We start from the raw sequence: 20,755 nt of genomic DNA on the forward strand, positions 1-20,755 counted from the left end.
CCGTGGGGGATGCTTAATGGGCTGCTGAGCGGTGTGTGCCATAGACAAGGGGCCCACGGGGGGGGGGCCTCTCGCCTTGGGTGGGGGCTGCGCTGGGTGGCTGTGCCATGGATGTCTGTGTCTGCTGAGCGCTGTTTGCCGCCATTTCCTCTGCCTGTTTTCACTGTCTCTCATTGCATACGGTGCTCGGTGGTCATTTTTGGTGTGACTATGGAGAAGCCTGTGACCATGGTCAGACTCCCCCTTTGCTCGGCGCCTATTTTGTTGAAGCCTAAATACATTTTTCATGCTCAGCGCTGTCCTCTGGGGCTCAGCACAACCTGGTTTTCTCTCACAGGCATCTGGGAGCTGGCACAGGACACAGGCACACCTAGCTGGACGGTGCAGAACACGATCAGGGTGGGGATTCCTGTGGTGGGGGCCCCTCAGCCTGCAGCAGTTAGGAGGGTGGGACCATCACTGTCCTAAGTCCCCAACAGGTGGCAGACAGGGTAGGGTCAGCATGGCTTCAGAAACTGGTGTTTCTTCTCCTGAAATCCAGGCAATTGCAACCGGTTCGCCTGCAGACAGTGCAGTGCCTCTGGACGCTTTGTCGGCAGTCCTCAATACGTTCGTTGCCAAGATGGAGGTGGTGCGTGGGTGCAATGGTGGTAAAAAGCGCCCCCCTCCCCCTCCAGGGAGAGCTCTCACGCAGACTCGGGGCCCCGCTGAGGCTGGTGACCCCTGCTCTGTTTCAGATGACGCTGACCAGGGCCTATCGGACAGTGATCCGGGTTTGCACGCGGCAAATCGCTTGTTGGAGCACTTATCACAGCTGTGCGTGATGCCCTGAAAACTCAGGATACAGCAGATCCCTCTGCTGATGTAGTGGTCCCTTTTGGGTCCTGTAAGCCAGCCCATACACCTAAGGTGTTTCCGAATCTAACTTATTTTGATAAGTTCATATACAAGGAATGGGGTCAACCGCAACGGACCTTTTCGGTCCCCAAATACATGGCGGTGCGTTACCCCTTTGAGGAGAGCCTTCTCGAAAAAATGGTTGGCCCCTCCAGTCGTGGACCCCCAGTATCCAGGATAAAAAAAGTAACCATGACCCTTTTAGGAGGGGACTTTTGGGGGAGCAACAGGCTTCCCCTGTCTGCGTGGAAATAGCAGACCAGTTAGTGCAAGGCCTTAAGTACATTTGTGACGCGTCCCTGGATACCCTTCTGCTATTATCCAGGGCATCAGTGTCAGCAGTGGTGCTGAGGCGCCCGATTTGGCTAAAATGCTGGTCGGCTGACTAGGCATCTAAAAAAGCCTTGACGGATCTACCCTTCCTTGGTGAGCGGCTCTTTGGAGCCTCATTGGATGACATTATTAAAAAATGACACGGTGGTAAGAGTACCTTGCTCCCACAGGCAAGGAAGACTAAGGAGCCACGCCGTAGGCAAGGGCCCTCAATTTCTGCTCACAAACGGCTTTTTCGTCCGACCGGGTCTTCGGCTAAACGTCCCCACCCCAACAGGACGACCTCTGAAGGACAAAAGCATCCCTGGAACTGCGAGCAAAAGGGTTACCGCATGAAGGTTTGCCCGTGCCCACAACACGGGTGAGGGGGTCGCCTTTGGGAGTTTGCAGCCCGGTGGGCCTCTCGGCTGTCCAACCAATGGGTCTGCGATCTGATTTCCTCTGGCTACAAGATAGTTTCTCTTGGCCACCAAACAGTCTTCCCCCTCCAGTATACCCTTACTCCTGGCTCACCGGGAGGCCCTAATGGGGCAGTAAGCAACCTGCTGAGTGGTAGGGTTCTACTCCAATCTGTATTCCCCAAAAAGGAAGGGGTACATCCAATCTTGGACCTAATTACTTTGTAAAAGTACAGAGGTTCAGAATGGAATCAGTTCGCTCAGTAGTCGCTGCACTTAATCAAGGGGACTCCCTGGCGTCTTTGGACATCCAGGATGCGTACCTGCACATACCCATATGCCTTCGGCATCAGAAATTTCTGCGATTTGCAGTTGGGGAAGCCCACTACCAGTTTGGCTCTACCTTTTGGCTTGGCATCAGCCTCCCCCAATCTTTTCCAAGGTATTGGCTCCAGTTTTGGCGTTGCTTCAACAACGTGGAGTCGCGATCGTAGGTTACCTAGACGATCTCCTCCTGAGAGCATCTTCCGCCTCAGAATTAGAGGGGGATGTGGCAATCGCCGTGCAGACACTGCAGGAATTTGGGTGGCTGTTGAACCTAAAAAAGTTGGTGATCATACAGACTCAGCTCTTGGAGTACCTAGGTTTGCCGCTGGACTCCATGGAAGTGAGTGTGTTTCTCCCTTCAGACAAGCTGCAGACTCTCAGAGCTGCGGTAAAACTGTTGATGAACCGCAGGTGGTCGTTGCTACGCTTCTGGATGCGAGTCCTGGGGCTCATAGTGGCCTCCTTCGAGGCAGTACCGTATGCTCAGTTCCACACCAGAGTCTTGCAGAAAAAGATTTTGACGAAATGGGACAAATCTCCGTTATCCCTGGATCGGCAGATTCAGGTGAGCCAGTCAGTCAGGGACTCCCTACTCTGGTGGCTGAAATCTCTGGCACTTCGGTCTGGGAAGTCAATCCTACCTCCAGAATTGGACAGTGATCACAACAGACGCCAGCCTAACCGGCTTGGGTGGAGTACTGGGAGTACAGTCAACCCAGGGCCTCTGGTCGGAGAAGGAATCCAAGATGCCAATCAATGTGCTTGAGCTATGAGTGATCAGGCTATGCCTCTCCACATGGTCAATGAGACTTCGAGGGCGTCCGATCAGGATCCAGTCAGACGCACAGCGATGGCATATGTCAATCAAGGAGGAACAAGAAGCTTGGCTGCCGCACGGGAGGTTGCTCACATCCTTCAGTGGGCAGAGCGACATGTACCAGCCCCATCGGCCATTTATATCCCGGGAGTGGAGAACTGGCAGGTGGACTACCCAAGTCACCAGATGCTGGACCCAGGAGAATAGGCGCTGCATCCAGAGGTGTTCAGGCTGCTGCGCCTACATTGGGGCACACCAGACGTGGATCTTCTGGCCTCCTGTCTCAATCTGAAGGTGCAGAGATTCGTGTCCAGGACAAGAGATCTTTGGACAGACGCGCTGGTGGCTCAGTGGGGTCAGTACCAGCTGATCTATGGCTTTCCTCCGCTAAAACTGCTACCACGTCTTGCTTCGCAGAGTGGAGACCGAGGGGATTCCAGTAATTCTGATTTCCCCAGATTGGCCTCAGCGTCCCTGGTATGCAGACATGGTGTGCCTGGTGGCGGATGCCCCCTGGCGACTGCCATTTTGAGAGGACCTTCTGTCTCAATGTCCGATTCTCCACCGCCGCTACCCCCGTGGGATCTGAACCTGGTGTTATCGGCACTTCAGAAACTGCCGTTTGAGAATATCAGAGAGATTCCTCTGTTGAATCTTTCCCAGAAAGTGGTCTTTCTAGTGGCCATTACAATGGCTAGGAGGGTTTTGGAACTGGCGGCCTTGTCTTGCAAGTGGCCCTATCTGGTTATCCACAAGGATAAAGTGGTGTTGGGTCGGGCAACCTTCTTTTCTGCCGAAGGTGGTTTCGGCATTTCACATCAGTGAAGACATTGTTTTACCATCTATGTCCTAAATCGACACATCCTAAGGAGGTGGCCCTCCATTCCTTGGATGTGGTCCAGGCTCTAAGGGTGTATTTGTCTGCTACGGTCTGACTTCGGAAGTCAGACTTTCTTTCGGTGGCTGGTCCAAAAAAGGCATGGCGTTCTTGTCTGCCACCATTTCCAGGTGGATCAAACAAATTGTAGTACAAGCCTTGAAGGGGCAGGTGCCCCCCTTTCCGGTCACGGCCCATTCCACCAGGTCAATTGGAACGTCTTGGGCCTTCTGACATCAATCGTCTGTCCTCAAGTGTGTAAAGCGTTGACTTGGTCGTCTGTTCACACCTTTACCAAATTCTACAAGGTAGATTATAGTGCATCAGCTGATGCCTGTTTTGGCCGCAAAGATTTACAGGCAGCCGTGTAATTTACAATTGCACTTAACCATTTTTTGTCAACAAAAACTGAGAAAAAAAATTATCTTTTAAGTAAATGCACTGTTGCATTGTTACCGGAAGTTCCCAGGCGGTTAGATAAGGTGGTGACTCCTGACTGTTTTTTGTGGGTAAAATTTTTATGCTGTTCCCACATTCTGTTTTTGTGGGTGAAGCTTTATGCGGTTTCCCATATGCCTTTTGTGGGTGAAGTTTTTATGCTGTTTCCCACCCCTCATTTTGGCACTGCTTGGGGACGTCCCGATGGTCTAAATAAAGGAGCTGTCAGTCAGTGAACTACAGAGAAAAGGATTTTACGGTGAGTACAAAACTTTTTTTTTTTTATATATATATAATTTTCTTCCCACAAATAGAGCTTTTTTGGTGGTATTTGATCACCTCTGTGCGTTTTTTTTTGCGCTATAAACAGGTTGACAATTTTGGGAAAAAAACTGATAGGTGGCACAGGTGACACTGGATAGGCAGCACTGATGAGCTACTGACAGGCATGACTGAGTGGCATCTGAAGGGCACTGGCAGGCATTACTGATTTGGCACTGTTGTGGGCCCTGCCACTTTTATGGGTACTGGCAGCTGTTTATTATTGGGCACAGGCTGGCAGGTGATGGGCACTTATTGGCAGCTAATCATCACATCTGATTAGTTGCTGCACTTATAATCAATGTGCTGATTATCAGCACAGACCCATCCCCCAAACCTCCCCCCATCAGCGTGAACTGAGGAAAGCCGTTTACCAGCACCTCCTGGTTCATGCAATAATCAGCTGTGATTGGTCATAGCTGATCATGTGGTAAAACACCTTTGTCAAGAGGCTCCATACTACGATCGAAGTTAAGGTGTGTCAGACTGACACACAGCACCTCTGATCGCCGCAGGGGTGTGCGCAGGCTTGTTATCCTGATCACATTGTATGATGTCCAATCAGGATAACTAAAGCACTTTGCCGCTGTCATATTGCTATATGGCAGGTAGCAAGTGGTTAATCATCAACCATGTAATCCGCTAAATGTTGTACCTTCATTAAATGTAACCATTTTGTTACACTTGGAGGCACCTCTTCTCTTTTATACTCGGTTGTGACATGACACTACTTGTATATCAAGACATCGCTTATATATAAAGTCAAAATGAATTTTAAAATGTTGCTTGTCTTGCAAAACGCCCTCAAACCAAGGTTTTACTGTACTTGATGGGGTATTAACCCCCAAGTATGCACACATTACGTGACACTTCACAGGCTTTTTCCAAATCAACTTGCAGGTGATGAAAAGTTGTGCCAGCTTCCATAGTTAGGACTGGAAATGTTTCCTACTATAGTTTTCCATGTTTTTGTCACTTTGTAGTTCTCTGGTTCATTTTTATATCTATGTAGGTTAGAAGAGGCGAGGGACATGCTTAGAAATAAAGAAAATTCACTCAGTGAGCTGCATAAGGAACTTGACCGAACAAGAGCTTTAGAACTGAAGGCCTTCCAGGAGAAAGAGGAAATTCGGTCTCTAATGGAAGCAAAAAATGAAGAGACTGAAAAGAAGTTGCAGGTAATAAGACAAGTGATATACTGTAAATACTATTTTTTTTATTTTTTTTTTCATGGTAAGCTAACATACATCATTTTTACAAGCTGCATTTCTTTCTCTACCAAGAACCTTAAGACTTAATTTATCAATCATAAGAAAGTGTAGGATATCTCAACAATAGGCAAGAATGCTTGCAGCCTTTCATTTTAAAATTAAAAATGTAAGTGTTTAGTTGAAGTGACCCATTTATACCAACTAGCAGCTTTCTAATGTAGTGGTACCTGTGCATACCTGCAGCTTTTGTCTCTACATACACCCGAATTCTGGGCCATTGTCATCGGCCAAAGCTCTAACACTTCTGGCAGTTACGACCTGCCCACCCTTATTCCTAATGTTGCCCATAGACAGTGATTTTCTTTCCTGCAATCAGGGGTTGCAGGAAAGATAATTGCTACAAACCCACATAGTGTTGATGGGGGAATTCCTTCTGTAGAGCCATTGTGTTCTCCTGGTGGTAGAAGCTGTCCCTGCCAGGGGGCGTTTATAGCACCCAAAAAGTAAGCCAAGACGTACCAACATGTCACTTAGCTAATCGGGGGGATAAGTGATATATCCATAGAACCTTCTTTTTTTTTTTTTCATAAGCTCCTATTGTCTGTTGGGGCCAGAAATGCTTGAAGCTTGTAGCTCAAAAGAATCCCATGCACTTTAAGTTACAAGCAACACTGCACACAGGTGTGGACAGGCACAGCTAGAAGTAATGGGATCTTGGATGTTGAGCATTTTGGAGTTTTAAAGCAAAACTTTACCCACAAGGGGATGTTTTGCTTGTTTGCATACTCCCCCCCCCCCCCCCCCTTCCACTGACACATTTGTCATTTTTTGGGGGAGAGGGGGAGCAGCTACCTGGTTTTGACCGGTACACGCTTCCAATTATTGGTCAGATCTACTAGAATGTTTGGCCCCTCCCCAGTACGGACATTGCTGAATCCCTGGACAGGCAAGTGCCCTTATATTAAGTCAGCAGCTACATTATTTGTAGCTGCTGACTTTAAATTTTTGGGGGGAGACAGGAGCTGCTTAAGTTATAAAGCAATCAAATGTGAATAGAGCCCACTCTTATTCTGCCTGCTTTTTGTTTGAGATTTTCCCATCTGGTAAGGTGTTCTCTGTAAGCTCTCTGTATTGATGATTTAAATTGATTTTTTCCTTGGCTTATCACACAGTGCGCTGATATGTAATGCTACTTGTTTTCCCTACTACCCAATAGACTTTTGTGATGTTTAAATTGGTGTTAACTTTTACCCAAATGGGAGTACAGACACCAATAACAGACACCCACTTTCTGTATGATGGGTGACTGACAGAAACCATGAAACAGACAGAGACAGAAGTACAATCAAATCACACTTGTTTATTAATAAAAATAAAAAGGTAAATAGAAAAAATCGTAGTCAAGCATAGCCAGTGTCCAGTAGCCAGATCGGGTAGTCAGCCAGTCCTAAGTTCATAAACCAGATCGGGTAATCAGCCAGTCCTAAGTTCATAAACCAGATCGGGTAATCAGCCAGTCCAGAGGTCAGGGATCCAAGGAGAGCAACTGCACGCAGGATAAGAAGCCAGGAGGGATGTCAGCAAGCCAGTCTTGAAACAAACAGCAGGAGATGGTTCCTTGTGATGTGACCAATGCGAAGGCAAAGGAAAGAGTGAGCTGGAAGGCTTTAAATAGGCAGGTCAGGCGAGCATCATCGGGAACAGCTGGTAACTGGAAAGAGAAGAGAGCTGGCAATTAGCCAACAGCTGTGCGGCCAGCCCAGAGGAGGAAGGGCTAAGCCAGCCCTGACAGTGACTCCCCAGCGGTGATGCAGAAGGCATAACTTTTTATTTTCCCTAAAAGGAAAGGGTTAGGAACTGTTATGCTTTTTATTGTCTGTCACGTCTTTTCCAAATGTTAATGGCTAAATTATCAAAAGGTGTGTACTAATGCGCTAACGAAGCAATGGATTAATATTTCTTTTTACTTATCTGTTTATGGCTACATATATCCCTTGTTGATAATTGGTCAGATATTTATTCACTTGTTTACTAGATTGGTCTAACTAGCACTACTTCACTTTTTTTAACACAATGGCTAAATTGGGCAGAGTTAAGCAACAGGTATTTCTTTATCGTACATCATGGGACACGCAGCCTTAAGTAATTAATGGGTTATAGCCTACCGTATATAACCCCTCTTCCTTCCAGGAGAACATCCGTTTTTGTAGCAAAGCAATATACTTGTATCCCCCAAAAAAGTGGAGGGACCTGTGTCCCATGGTGTACTCCAAGAAAAGGATTTTACAGGTAAGTTGTTATAAAAATCCTATTTTCTACATAGTGCCTTAGGTAGTTCAGTCAAATCTTGAGCTTGTTGTGTAGGACGCTCTCTAAGGGCCCATTTGAATTGGTCCTTTAGGGATTGGCAGACTCCTATTGCAGGCTGGGTGATGGCACCTGCTATGGAAAAAGCGGTCTTTAGCAGGGATTCCAACTTCTTATCTGTTGCATCTTTAAGCATCTGTGCATTGTCTACAGGACAAGTTGTTGTTCACACTGCAAATCGCAGCGTTAATTGCTGGCACTTTCCATCTTTTGGAGAACTGAGACGCCGAAAAGGGTTCATTTGTTTCCTCAGTTGAAGAATCATTGGTAAGCTCTTCTTGATTGAGGGTAGAACCTCATCAATGCAGGAGGCACAGAACCTCATGTCTGTGCCTGCTGCATTGAAGCACAGACGTGTACTGCCACAGTAACAAACTTTCAGCGGTACAATAGCGGGACCCTCAGTCTCCCCCACGGCGGGGGTAGGGGGGCAATTTAAGGGGGTACAGCACTGCTGTCCCCCTAACCCTCTGATCCCATCAAGGGAAGAAAAAAATACTTTTGCAGCTTTTCCTACCTGGCAAATTTTTTTTGCTGATTTAACAGAAAATTCAGCTTTCATCCATCACGCCGGGTACGATTTAGCAAACCTTCTAGGACTGGGTCCGTAAATACGGGGTCCAACTGCCTTGGGCCTTGTATAGTACCCCACATCAGGGGGAGGGCTTTGTTCCCCCTCATCGCTGGACCCTAATAAAAGTCAGCAGCTGGTATTTGTAGCTGCTGACTTAAATTTTTTTTTTTTTTAGGGGGCACCCCACTTTAAGGCTCTGTGTCCCATGATGCACGATAAAGAAAATAGGATTTTTATAACTGCTTACCTGTAAAATCCTTTTCTTGGAGTACATCATGGGACACAGATGTCCCTTCCCTTTTTTTGGGATACAAGTATATTGCTTTGCTACAAAAACGGATGTTCTCCTGGAAGGAGGAGGGGTTATATAGGGGAGTAAACTTCCTTAATTAGGGTTTACCAGTGTCAACCTGACGGCAGGCTATAGCCCATTAAGTAATTAAGGCTCTGTATCCCATGATGTACTCCAAGGAAATGATTTTACAGGTAAGCGGTTATAAAAATCCTATTTTTTGTATTATGTTCCAAGAGATAGGTGCTAGTTTTCTGTGGATTAGTGATTTTAGTCATTTGTGTATGAGGTTTTTTTATGTGGGTTTTTTTGTTTGTTTTAATCATTCTGCAGATCATTTATTAAAGCAATCTTGTAAGGTTACATACTATTGTTTGAACACCCTGCTTCTACTTGGAGATAATTCATTAAAGTGGGGTTAGAGAGGAGTGATTACTGATAAAAAGTGCTTCCATAAAAAAAAAAAAAATATATATATATATAATATAATATAATATTTTTTATCTCTCTATCGATATAGATCAGATTTATTTATAAGTAGTTTTATACCTGTATATATTTAATATAGTATTTTTTTTCTTGGTCTCTGGTCATGTAGTATTCAAAGCATACACCTCACAGCAGGAAACGGACATCTGAGGAAATGAACAGATCCATAGTAATATAATAAATTGCAATAAAGGCTATTACTATTATGTGTTGGACCATTATCTTCAGAGCATAGAATAAATATCACTACTAAAGTTAATGCAACTTCCTTAGGAATTGGATATAAATATTAATATAACCAAATATTTTTTCTCAAAGGCCCGTTATTTAATTGGATCTCCTTGATAAACATAAAATTCATGAATCTCAATGAGACTTTCAATTTCCTCCCTGCAGGAGTCAGAATTGTTAAGAAGGCACATTGCATCTCTTGTGGAAGAAAATGGGAAGCTACTTGGACATCAAAATCCACAACAGAAAATTCAGTATCTAGTGAAATTGAAAAAGGACAACAACAAACTTATTGAGGTATGACACTCCTATTACTGCATTTTTTTTACTGATGAAATAAAGCTATGGAAATTCTTGCACGTTACACTTTACATTTCATTCCAGTATGAATATGACGTGTGTGATTGCTTTGTGTTTCCATTGATTTTGCATAATGATGTGAACCATTTGTGCTGTGAGCATTAAATAGTGCATTCAAAATAATTAGGCTGTCTTACCACGTTACACTTTAACTTGTGAGAAAACGCATTAGGTGAGATTTCCCCAAAGGGGTGAATCCCCTAAAGTGTGGAAGTGCATATAAGGATTAGAACCCCTGTCAGTGTTCCCACCTGAAAGATTCACTCTAACACCATGACAATAGTCATCAGGAAAAATAGATGTACCTTCCCCTTCATTTAGATAGATTTCTTCTCGCTTGCGGTTGTGTCTTCAGGCCAGGAAGTGAAGAAAAATCTCCCCAATGGGACACAGTGGAAGAGGAAAAAAAAAAACCTGACTGGGTTTTAACCATTTCCCACTCTAGTAAAAACCAGAACAAAAAAGTAAGCTTTCGATTAACTTTTTTATTTTATTTTTTTATTCCTGGGATTTTTATATATTCAACCAGCATGCGATCATTGTTTTGTAAGTGTAACCAGAAAGGTTACATATTAACCACTTCCTGCCCGGCCTACATTGATTATCAGTGCCGCCCCCATGAGAGGTACCCACCACAGCTGCAAATCTGTCCCCATCAGCTGCCAGTCAGTGCCATCTATTGGTGTCCGTCAGTGCTGCCTATTGGTGCCCATCAGTGCCACTTGTCAGTGCTGCCTATCGGTACCCATCAATTCTACATATTAGTGCCTCCTCATCAGTGCCTGTCGGTGAAGGAGAAAACCAAAAATTTATACCCGAAAAAAAGAAAAAAGTTTTTTGTTTTTTCAAAAATTTCAACCTTTTTTAGTTTAAGCAAAAAAATTTAACCGCAGAGGTGATCAAATACCACCAAAACAAAGCTCTGTTTGTGGGAAGAACATTATAAAAATTTAGTTTGGGCACAGTGTTGCATGACTGCACAATTGTCATTCAAAATGTGATCGTGCTGAAAGCTGAAAATTGTTCTGGGTAGGATGGGGCGGAAGTGCCCGGGGTTGAAGTGGTTAAAGACTGAATAAAAACTACTCAGGTGATAACTAATTGGTTTACAGCGGTGACCTGTAAAGGCTTATGGTGCCACGACAAGCTGAAGGTACATTGTGCTTCCCCGATGGAACTCAGGAGTAGGAGAGTTGGCACCTCTGGTTCACAATGGTATCGGGAAATATCCAATGGTATTGGGAAATGCCTGGTTGCAGCCGATAAGTTATTTGAATGCATCCCAAATATGTACTGTACATGTAGGATAGTATCTGCTAACATTTTGTCAAGACATATTATTTAAAATAAAAATCTATAAGGGATGTACAAGTGCCTGATACCAAGTGTTTGAGAGAGTTTTGGTACTCTCCCAAATGCTCCCGATACCAAACCGATGCTTTGTGGTGGGATTTGCATTAATACAAAATAAATGGGTGCAAATCGCACTGCAAAGAGTCACATGCAGTTTGATTACTGTCCTAATTGCATGCCATTTCACCCACCGCTCCTGTGTGTACAAAGGGATTAAAGCCTCATCTAGTCAGGTTAAATAATGTTAGAACTCACAGTACATATCTGGTAGCAAATCAGGGCCGCTGGAAGAGATGTAGAGGGGGTCCACCCCCAAGCTGACAACTCTTCCGCTCCATACCCATGGGGTTCCCGGAGCTTCTCCTCCAGTGGCCCTGATTTGCTATTGGATATGTACTGTAAGTTTTGACATTGTTTAACCTGACTAGATGGCACTTTAATTCCTCTGTGTGTACACACAAGAAGTGGGGGGGAAATCGAATGTTGTTCAGACAGGAATCACGCCAAATTCCTGATTAAATTGTAGGCGATTTCTTTGCAGTGCAATTTGCACCCTTTTTTTTTATTTTTATTTTTTGTGTCGATGCAAACTAATACCACAAAGTATTGGTACTTGGTATTGGAAAATAGCTGACTTGTTTTCGCTGATAAAAAATAAATAGAAAAATGGTATCTGTGAGATATATATATATATATATATATATATATATATATATATATATATATATATATATATATATATATATATATATATATATATATATATATATATATATATATATATATATATATATATATATATATATATATAATTTTGTTTTTTTACTAACTATGATGCTTTTTTACATGTGACTTCTCTTTCAATCACAGGAGATAACCAAACTACGAACAGAAAACCTGCTTTTTAGAGAAGGCAAGCAACCTGAACAAATTCCTGAAGTGAATTATGTTTGATGCAGACGCATAACATTGGTTAACTTTTAACATACTAGAGCTGCATTCAGCTCCACTGCCATAACCTCACCCTACCAGAACCAGCAGGCAGCCAACTTGTAATGATGGCTATGTTCACAAAGAATAGATTCCGTGGATGTATTATGAGAAAAAAACAGGTTCTCTTTTAATGATCTGATCCTAAACATTAAACGATAAAATGAACAAGATTTTAAATAAAATCTTTTACAATGGAGCTTGGTTAAAGGAACAGCTGCAGTACATGCAAGTACTACATAGAAATGGTTTAGGACATGTAGGAAAGTATGCATATCCCAGATTGTTGACTATGCAAAATCCTTAAAGTCAAAATACTCAGCATGCAATTTCATGACAAAAAAAATTGTAGTAGCATTTTGTTACACTGGCCATGCTCACAAGTGTGCCAGATGCCATTTCTTGCAGAAAGATTCTGCATGTACCATCAAAGTTCATGAGTATGGCTTCATCTCTGTGCCAGGTGCTTTTTTTAATATTTGTAAATATATAGGACAGCACTGGGCACAACTGTGAGCATAAGATGTAAAAGGCAGCAAGTGACTGGGAGGGATAAAGTTCTAGCAAAATATTTTTCTTACTACCATAAAGAGCCCCTTTAAAAAAAAAAAAGAGCAGCTGCGGACATGCAAAATTTAATGTGTATAAGTTGTCTCAGATGGGGAGCTTTACTAAAACTGGAGAGCGCAAAATCTGGTGTAGCTCTGCATATAAACCAGCTTCCAGTATTTTTTTTTTTTTTTTTTTTGTCAAAGTTCAATTAGAACAAGCTAAAGTTACAAAGCTGATGCTATGCACAACTGCACCAGATTCTAAGTGTGCCAGTTTTAATAAGGCTCCACTCACACAGGTGGAATCGCTGTGATGCTGCACGCCACTTTAAAATCTTGGCAAAACGCGGGGCACGTTTGCGGTAACCTAATTTTTTTTAATGCCACCCTGAAAACGCGATGCAATTCTGCCACGATTGTATCATAACAAATCACGCGATGTGTGTCCCCTAAAAAGTTCTGGAATTCATAACTGATTCAGCACTAGATATTGTGTTTCTTATACCTTTTACTATTGTATAGATTTGTATGTTTTCATGTATTAAAATGGCACCTTTATTTGTCCAAAATGTAGACATGTAAATATTTGTGCTGTACTTGAAGTTTGTTCCTTTTTATGTGTTTTGTCCTTTGTGTAGTGTATAAACTGGTCACTGAAATGCTTGTATGTTCGATGCAACCAGGTTGTTTAGTTGGGATACAGACTGAATTTGGTGGTGGAAGAACTTTGTGTGTATTTCTCTATCTCCAAAGGTGAATTTGATTGCAGCTAAAAAATGGTAATTAGAAGTGACTCAAGACTTAAATTACCTCTGATTTGTTAAAATTCTGTTACCGCCACATTTTTGGGGAGTGTAAATAAAACATGTTACTCTAAGCCGTGAATAAATGATTTTTCCCTCAGATTTTATTAAAGTTTTTATCAACCTTTTTTCTAGTGTGGTTAATCTGCTTTGGAGCACATATCTGGTCTATAAATAAAACGTTACTTGTATATACAGTATAATGGTCACATGTTAAGTAAACCATGCATTGTTTTTATTAGATGGGTCAGACCATCCCTTCCTAAATAGACAATCGAAGAAAGAGCGCCCATTTTCTTCCTCTGTTTTCGCCAGTTGCTGAGCCTTTTCCACTCTAAACACTACGCCATCTATAGGACCTGTTTTTAAGCACACCTATATGCTTTTATTTCTGGACACTTCAGTAAGCTATTGGCATATTTTAAATGTGATCCATTCTCGAAGCTAACCATTTATTGATCTTTACCTAGCAAGTGATGTATTTGGAGGAGTGACCCCACCCCCCAGTACAGAGCTCTCACCCTCCACTCTCAGCTATTTGCCTAGTCCTGGCACAGTGCAGGAGGTGCAGCTGCTAAGGAGAAGGCTGGGCTGTCAAGCTCTGTGTGAGTGCTCCCTACTCTGCAGCATGATGGCCCAGCCTACTGTCTGCTCATGCTCCTGCACTGTGCTGTCACTTGTAAACCTAGAAGTGACAGCAAGGAGAACCGGGCTAGTGCTGGAGGTGTGACACTGCAGTCAGTCCTGGAAGAGAGGCAGGGAGAAGGGAGCAGCTGGAGCCCCCTAGCCCCCTCCTTCACATATAGCTGCTTCACCTGGAGTGTGCATGGGAAATGGAGAGGTACTCCATTTGTGGGGGGGGACAAAACTTAGACCCCCATAAAGAATAATCATAAACCCAGAAATAGATTACATCTATATGAAAATAGGATGCAAATAACCCATCTCTATAAAAACAGGTTGCAAATAACCATACCATGACTACAGTTAATTTTTTGACCTATAATGTACGAGGGCTGAACACGCCAACAAAAAGGCATAACATTTTGAAAGAGATTGAGCATCATGGAGCTGGGGTGGTCTTCTTACATGACACACTTGTCCCATGAAACTAGTGTGAGGTTGTATTCCCATCAGTTCCCAACTTTGTACCATGGTGACTCAATGACAAGGCAAAAGGGGTCGCAATTGGAATAGGTAGGGGAGTTTGGTTCTCCTTGTAGGACAGATTAACTGACCCGGAGGGAAGATTTCTCTTCTCAAGGGGGAAGCAGCTGGGAATGGAATGCACACTGGCTAATATTTATTGTCCTAATAAAGGCTCAACCATATATTTAGGGGGAGCCCCGAAATCGGAATTTAAAAGGGAAAGTGTTCATGGCAGGGGACCTGAATTTTTGTATGGATCCAAAACAAGACGGTACATCCCATGTACAGGGATGAGGAACGCCCAATTGAAGGTGATAAAACAGAAATTACACAACCACCAGTTAGTAGATATATGGAGAATACAACATCCCAGGATACAAGATTATACGTTCTACTCCCCTGTACATGGGACATACACTAGGATAGAATACTGGCTGATAAAACATAAAATACTAGACTTGGTAGTCTCCACCAAAATAGAAATAATTACACTATCTGACCATGCGCCAATGACCATGAAAATAAAGATACCAGAAACTCGGAGACGAGCGTAATCATGGAAGCTAAATGAAGATCTTCTAGATAAACAAGACAAGGAGATAAAAAAAAGAATTGGAGCAATAGTTTGGTTTAAACGGAACCAGTGAGATTTCGGATGACACCCTGTGGAAGGCACATAAAGCCTACATAAGGGGAATCCTGATCTCAACGGGAACTAGCAGAAAGAAGGAAAGAATAAAAGAAGGTCAAATTGATAGAAGAGATCTACCTGTTACAGCAAAGACCCAAAGAATGGAGAGGGCAAGATCAGGAACCGTCACAAGAACTAGTAATAAAAAGAGATGAACTATTAGAACAGGAAATAAGGAAAACTTGTTTGCGAAAAAATTTTTGCAACAAGGATGACAAATTTAATGACTGAGTTGGTCCATCCTGATCAAGTGGGCTTTGTACCAAGGAGAAAGGGGAGGGACAATGATGTAAGAAAAGTTTCTCCAAGCGTCTTCCAGGACAGCCCATGAGATCTAGGGCTCCTCCCACCAGGACAGGAAACGCGTTGCCCCGATCAGATAAAAAGGTGGTCCTCCAAATCTCAGTTATGTCAGTTATTAGTGTTTCCTCCGGACGTGGGGGGTAACATGTTTCTGGATCCTGGTCTCATAAGCAGGGGCTCTGAAATGGCCGTTTGAGGGCATGCCACTAACCTTCCTCCTCCTGCCAGTAGCAACATCTCCGCTGGGGAAGTTGGTTGTGCTGCTGTCCCTCTGTTTTCAGTGCCTAGAAAGGGCCAGGACCGGGGTGATGTTGGCTCCCAAAAGTGCAGTGCAACGCACTAAGTTAGAGCGGCTATGTCCTTTCCCTGCTGACAGTGTGGTTGATACATGCAGGGGGAAAAGGAAGCTGTGGTGCTAGAGGGGACGGAGCTACTGTGCTCCAAGCTGGCCCACAGGAAATACCTAGAGAGGTCACTTCCGGGGCAGATGATGTAATCATTGGGCGCCCAAGACGCCGGTTCCAGTCTTCATAACGGCACAAACAGGGGATGCTGGCTACTGGTGTTTCGTTTGTTAAAGCAGCGAGGCTGTGGACAACAAAGTGGGGCAGGATGGATCCTTCGGCAGTACCTGCACAGGCAGTAGATGCGATCACCAGCACCTCAGGCTTACCTGTGGAGTGTTTTTGTCCCCCCGCTTGCTATCCCTGTGTGTGTTCCCTCCCCTCTCTAGTAGTAGTGGGTGTAAGTGTTACTTCAAAAAAGAAATGGGAGTCCCTGGTCTACTCCTGTCAATAGATGCCGAAAAGGCATTCGGCAGGGTAGACTGGGGATTCATGATGAGCACTCTAGAGAGCATGGGGATAGGCCCAAGGATGATGCAGTGGATACAAACACTATATAAAGGTCCTACAGCCATAGTGAATGTAAATGGAACATTGTCGCCCCCCCCTTTTAGAATGAATAATGGGACGAGACAGGGATGTCCCTTGTCTGCACTCGCCAGAGGAAATCTAGCAAGCAAATTATATCCTACTACTAAAGACAAAAATAGAAATAAAAAAGATAGCAGTACGCCCCCCCCCCCCCCCCCATCATGGATGGGGTGGATTAATGCCCTAAAGATGATAATACTTCTGAAGATCATGTACAAGTTTCAGATGCTCCCTATATATATATATATATATATATATATATATATATATATATATATATACATACACACCCCCAGCATATTTTAGAACTTTAAGAATTCTAATCACTAAATTAATATTGCATAATGAGAAATCTAGAATCTCTTTGGCAGCTCTGACGAAAGTAAAAGCCAAGGGGGATTAAATGTACCCGATTTTCAAAAATATTACGAGGTGGTTTTGTTGACACGTGTGGTGGAATGGGCTAAATTAAATAATGAGAAAAGGTGGGTTAATATAGAACACATAATGGCTAATACACAATTAGGAAGGAATATATGGATACCACCACATTATAGGACAGTGGGTGAAAATATACACACATCAACATATAGTAAAGTATTGAAAATTCGGGATGCACTACACAAGAAAAATAAATGGAAATATAATTCACCACTGATGGCACTAAAGGAAAATAATTTTTTTGCACCGGGGAAAAGTTTGATAGAGTGAAATTGGATTAAAAAAAGAAAACGCACAACTACGTGATATAATACAGGGGGGGGAATTTGCACCTTACAAGAATTTAAAAAAAAATAATGTGCTGGAGATTAATGAATGAATGGAAATGAATTATAAATGCGTAACTGTGGTATAGAACTCTAGAAACACTAGGGAAATATCAAATAGAATAGGAGTGTTGGCAAGGTTGTAAACAAATGGGAACCATGGCCCATATATGGTGGGGATGCCCTAGAATTAAAATGTACTGGAAGGAAATACTGCGTTATATCAAGGAAATTACTAATATAGATATACCTGAGGAACCATGGATATGTCTATTCCATGGGGTAGATATTCCGATAAAAGAAAATAGAAACGCAATGATTGTACATATGATGAATGCTGCAAAAAGCTTGATACCGTAGAAATGGAGAGCCCAAAAATTAGAGAGTGGTTTGATAAAATAAAAGACATATATACAGTAACATGGGATACCTAAGACATAGCCACGAGGATACTAGAGAGGGATTCATTAAGAGATGGGAAAGGTGGAAAAAGTTTAAATTGACAAAGAAATATAGTGAGATTACGATTACTTAGAGAAGAGGAGAAAGAAGGGTCTAAGAATGGGTTGGATGGAGGAAGGAGGGTAAGGGTAGATAAGTTTGGAAATAAAATTTGTTAATGTATATCCCTATTGAGTAGGGAAAATGTTTTTACTTCTTTGTGTATGATATTTATTTGATAAAATAAAGAATTAAAAAAAAAAAATATTTGCTATACTTTAGAAATTTTTTAACCACTTCCCGCCCGGCCTATAGCAGAATGACAGCCGGTGGTTGCGTTATCCTGACTGGGCGTCACATTATGTCCTGCAGAATAACAGCCGCCGAGCACGCATCGAGGCTGACACACCGATCTCGGTAAAGAGCCTCCGACGTCTGATCATGATGTAAACAGGAGCCGATGATCGGCTTTTCCTCACTTGCGTCTGACAGACACGAGTAGAGGAGAGCCGATCGGCAGCTCTCCTGACTGGGGGGGTCTGTGCTGATTGTTTATCAGTGCAGCCTCCCTCAGATGCCCACACTGGACCACTAGGGAGGCACATAACATGTGGATGGCCAGGAACATCCCCATGGCCATCCACATGTGAAAATTAATGCCAAAGTGGTGCCAATCAGTGCCCACACGTGGGCACTGACTGGCACCATTATGTAACAGAATAATTAAGATGCCCAGCAATGCCACCCATCAGTGCCCACCTATCAGTGCTGCCTATGAGTGCTCATCATCAGTGCCTATCAGTGCCCGTCATTGAAGACTAAAAACGTATTTATAAAAAAAAATGTTACAGAAACAAAGAAAAACGTGTTTTTTTTTTTTTATTTGTTGCACAAAAAATAAAAATCGTTTGGGTACAGAGTAGCATGACCACGCAATTGTCATTCAAATTCAACAGCGCTGAAGAATAGGATTTTTTGTACTCGCCGTAAAATACTTTTCTCTGTAATTCACCGACCGACAGAGCTCCTCTCTGTAACTAAATGGGTTGTATAGCCTGCCATTTGGAGAAACTAGGCAAAATTGCTACACAATACACAGAACTTTAATCCCGCCCCAGGGCGGTGGGCCTCGTGCTATCAACCCTTCCCACTGCTCCTAGCAGCTTCAGTACGTCAACAAGCAGCATAACAGAAAAAAAAGGAGGGGTGGGTTACCAAGGGAACATTTTAGATGGATGACACAAGGCCAGTCTGATATGTCCCCTCCCCAGGGGTAGTAAGATCCCGGCGCACAGCAACAAGCGCCGTCATACCAGAAGGCACCCAATGAAAGGGAGCAAACTCCAAATCATCCAGGCGCCCTGGGCGACCGTATGACCTCCCATAAAAAGCCATAATACAATCCACAGAGGGGGGGGTGAAGAAAAAGGCAAAAGGACACATAGCAAGAGGAATCTCCATTAGAGACGGTGGAAAGGGAGGGGGTGGGAGGAACACAGCCTCCCAGTATGGGGGGGGGGGGGGAATACACGGAGTCAGACCCGGACCAGAAAAGAGGGGCTGCACATCCGGAACCCCCCATTGTAGACCAAGATGTGGAGAGCAAGTTAGAAAAAATATGCATATATATTTAACTATTTCACAACAACATTAGAAACTGTACTTTTAAAATATAACAATTTATTAGTCAATAACAATAATAAAAAAAAAAGGGGGGGAGAGGAGGGAAGAGGGGGAGGGGGATGGTAAAGGTCCAAACCAGGGGTCACCAGATAGATTGCATAGGGAGGAAAATCACATAATCTTAGAAATTTCATAAAAATGACCTATAACTAAGATTTTCATTGAAGCCAGGAAAATTAGTCGCTTTTAAATTGAAGATCCATTTTGCCTCCAGCTGAAGCAGTCTTTTGTCAACACTGCCTCCTCTGGAGGACAATGGAATATGTTCCAGGGCAGAGAACTGAATCACATTAGGATTGAATTCATGGTATATACCAACATGTCTACCAACTGCTGTCACTATCTTTTTATTTAATATGGGTTTGATATGATCTCTCATGCAAACACAGAAAGGTCTTTTTGTCTTCCCCACGTAAAATCCCCCACATTGGCAGCGTACCAAATATACGACACCCAATGTGGAGCATGTAACGTGGGTTTTCAGGAAATGCCATTTACCATTAGGTAGTTTAACTTTTGGTGAATTCACCGTAGATTGACACATGTCACAACGTCCACAGGAGTAAGTACCAGATCTTTTGGTATCAGAAAAACTTTCAGAGTTAGCGAAATGGCTATGAACAAGACGGTCTTTTAATGATGTTGTCCGTTTATAGGTTATTTCAGGGTGGTTTTTTATATGTTGATTAACCCTTTCATGACGGCCTATTTTCGGCATTTGGTGTTTACAAGTTAAAATCCATATTTTATGCTAGAAAATTACTTGGAACCCCCAAACATTATATATATTTTTTTAGCAGAGACTCTAGAGAAAAAAACGACGATTGTTGCAATATTTTATGTCACACGGTATTTGCGCAGCGGTGTTTTAAACGCAATTTTTTGGGAAAAGGGACACTTTCATGAATTAAAAAAAAAAAAAACAGTAAAATTAGCCCAATTTTTTTGCATAATGTTACGCCGAGTAAATAGATACCAAACATGTCACACTTTATAATCGCACGCACTTGTGGATCGACGACAAAGTACGGTACCTAAAAATCTCAATAGGCGACCTTTTAAAAAAATTTTACGGTTACCAGGTTAGCGTTACAGAGGAGGTCTAGTGCTAGAATTATTGCTCTCGCTCTGACGATTGCGGCGATACCTCACATATG

The 20,755-nt window shown here is 43.0% G+C and overlaps 1 protein-coding gene across 2 annotated transcripts in view; it reads left to right on the forward strand.

Moving 5' to 3' along the window:
• KIF15 (kinesin family member 15) overlaps positions 1-13,757 on the forward strand; it is a 162,934-nt gene extending 149,177 nt beyond the window's left edge. For both annotated transcript variants that reach the window (XM_077491569.1, XM_077491570.1), the window contains exons 33-35: positions 5,421-5,586; positions 9,738-9,869; positions 12,156-13,757. In XM_077491569.1, the coding sequence (XP_077347695.1) occupies positions 5,421-5,586; positions 9,738-9,869; positions 12,156-12,239 (382 nt within the window). In that variant the 3' untranslated portion in view covers positions 12,240-13,757. The remainder of the gene's footprint in view (positions 1-5,420; positions 5,587-9,737; positions 9,870-12,155) is intronic.
• The last annotated feature ends 6,998 nt before the right edge of the window (positions 13,758-20,755 follow it).

Source organism: Lithobates pipiens, unplaced genomic scaffold, assembly GCF_037356315.1.
Source record: "Lithobates pipiens isolate NorthernLeopardFrog02 unplaced genomic scaffold, aLitPip1_a1.2 Scaffold_19, whole genome shotgun sequence".
NCBI lineage: Eukaryota > Metazoa > Chordata > Amphibia > Anura > Ranidae > Lithobates > Lithobates pipiens.